Source organism: Wyeomyia smithii, chromosome 3 (genome assembly GCF_029784165.1).
Source record: "Wyeomyia smithii strain HCP4-BCI-WySm-NY-G18 chromosome 3, ASM2978416v1, whole genome shotgun sequence".
NCBI lineage: Eukaryota > Metazoa > Arthropoda > Insecta > Diptera > Culicidae > Wyeomyia > Wyeomyia smithii.
In genome coordinates, this window is record NC_073696.1 from 242,134,749 (window position 1) to 242,136,979 (window position 2,231).

Below are 2,231 nucleotides of genomic sequence, written 5' to 3' on the forward strand. Positions count from 1 at the left end.
TGAAAGTATTATAAGAACAACTTAGAAATAGTTCTTCACCAGTGTAATTCAGGTTACTTGTTCATTGCGAGGAATACTCGCCACACGATCCAAACGAACGCACTGCCAGTGGCAACCGTTAGCAGACTGAGAAGGGCCGCCTTGAGCCAACTGTTCTCCATCAGTTGTTCATTCAAGCAAACGCGCTCGATGTGGTTATCGCAGTTAACGCTATCGCCTTCGTTAACGGGAGAGAAGCTAACATTGTACCGTTTGAGGATGTCGATCGCCTCTGAAACACTGTTGCGATCCAATTTGTTGTCACCGAAACTGACAATCCGTAACCGTGGCATAGCCTGGATCAATGCGGAACCATCGAGCGTCTTCAGTTCGTTTCCTTCAATGTTGAACACTTCCAGGAAATGTAACGTTGTTGGGCTGTCATAGCTTATAACGCTTATCTCATTGTAATACAACCACAGGAAGATTAAACTCTGTGGAATTGCGCCCAGTGAAAGTTGCACTAGTTTGTTATTGTTTAGATTGAGATACTTGAGCTTGATCAGTGGTTCTAAAATGCGCTTATCAATCGTTGTGATTTGATTGGCTGCTAGGTAGAGAAATTCTAAATTTGTAAGACTGCTAATATTTGCGAGGTCGGAAATGTGGTTGCTGGACAGATCTAGCGAGCTCAGAGAAGGTTCTCCAGTGCCTGCCTCGATCGTGAATCGGTCAATGGCGTTTTCAGCAAAATTGGCCTGCTGTAGCGAATGGGGTATTTCTAACGAATTCATGTATACGCTTATCATTTCCACAGCCGCTGGTTGTCCGAGTTGGTTGTACAATTTTGCATCGAAATGTGATATGACGGAACGCGCTCCGCGCATCCACCAATTGTTATGAACGCGGATTAGCGGATATCCAGTGGGAAAGATATGGCTAGTAGTGTTGCTTGGGTGATAAAAGATGTACTCCAAAACGCAGACACCGCGGAAGCTGGACGGAACACATGTGTGATTTTGAACTTTCGCATCAACCACGAGGCAGAATATGATTGTGGTCAGTAGCCTTGCAAAAAAAAAGGTTTATTAGAAACGATCAAAAGTTATCTTATAGTAATACGTACTTCACTGTCACTGTCATTTCAAAGATCTCAATCAACTGGCGTTCAAAACACAACTAGTTACACTCTAGTCAGGCTACTGCCGCATATCGCTTCTGAATGTGTACTGAAGCGCATATACTGTAATTGAATTGTATATATTTTGTTACCAGTATATTTTGCACTATTTGCTCACGCACACATACCATTGCCCACTGATTATTAGCATATTGCAATTAAAAAAAGAAATCCTTTTGACCGCGCTTAATCAAACGAGTGAGGGTAATCAGGGTGATGTTTGGTGTTCTCCAGAGTGCGAAATTTCTCACGTGACAATTATGCGAACACAAATGCTCCTGGGGGTTAGTTTTAATTTTTGTTTGTAATACTTCGACTTGAAATTTGAACAGTTTTTAACTTTGAATACTTTAGAATAAAAGCCTAGTTGTTATAGCTGGTGTAATGAAAGAAAATATGCTTATTATATACAGTAGAGTGGGGCGTCGTTAAATATAAAAAAAAAGAAACTGGCACAAAGCCAGAACCGAGGTTTTGAAGTAGAATACTTCTCTCAGGAAGTTCGGCTACATAGGGATGTGAAATGAAAATCTAAAACCGAAAAAAGGTGAAAAATATGTCCAATTTCAAATGCTAATAAATCGGTTAGTATTCGATGGATTTCCTTCGTTCTTGCAGCAATAGATAGGAAAATCTTTTAAGATTCTTCCCAAAATAGGACAATTGTAATTTTATTATTCACACTATTGTACTATTGAAAATAGTCAAGCCTTGTCAAAACGAAAAATTCGACCTCTGATTGGTCGTTATATGCTTGCTTCCCAAGCACGGTCGACAGGATCATATACCTTGCAATTGAAAACATGCTATTTGGCCTATATAAGAGCCTGTTTCAGCCGGAGCCGCTCATAATAGTTCTAGACAGCGACAACAGCAGTCGTTCTTCTCAGCAGCAGCACTAGCCCTGTGGTTGGTCACCACGTCTCAGGAGCAGCGCGGTTTTTCTCAGCGTGTGTCGCCAGACAGCCATTATTCCCCCCGTGTTGGGGCAGCATGAAGATTGCCATCAGGAAATCCAATTTTGGAAATCAAAATGCCTTTTTGAAGGCAAATAAACAAGTCATTGAAAGTT

The 2,231-nt window shown here is 41.2% G+C and overlaps 1 protein-coding gene across 1 annotated transcript; it reads right to left on the reverse strand.

Moving 5' to 3' along the window:
- LOC129730894 (internalin A-like) lies at positions 1–1,225 on the reverse strand. Its single transcript, XM_055690495.1, has 2 exons — positions 1,106–1,225; positions 1–1,047 (listed from the first exon to the last, which is right to left on the reverse strand). Exons 1-2 carry the CDS (start codon positions 1,120–1,122, stop codon positions 54–56), a joined length of 1,011 nt encoding a protein of 336 aa, XP_055546470.1. The 5' UTR covers positions 1,123–1,225; the 3' UTR covers positions 1–53.
- Between the last annotated feature and the right edge of the window lie 1,006 nt (positions 1,226–2,231).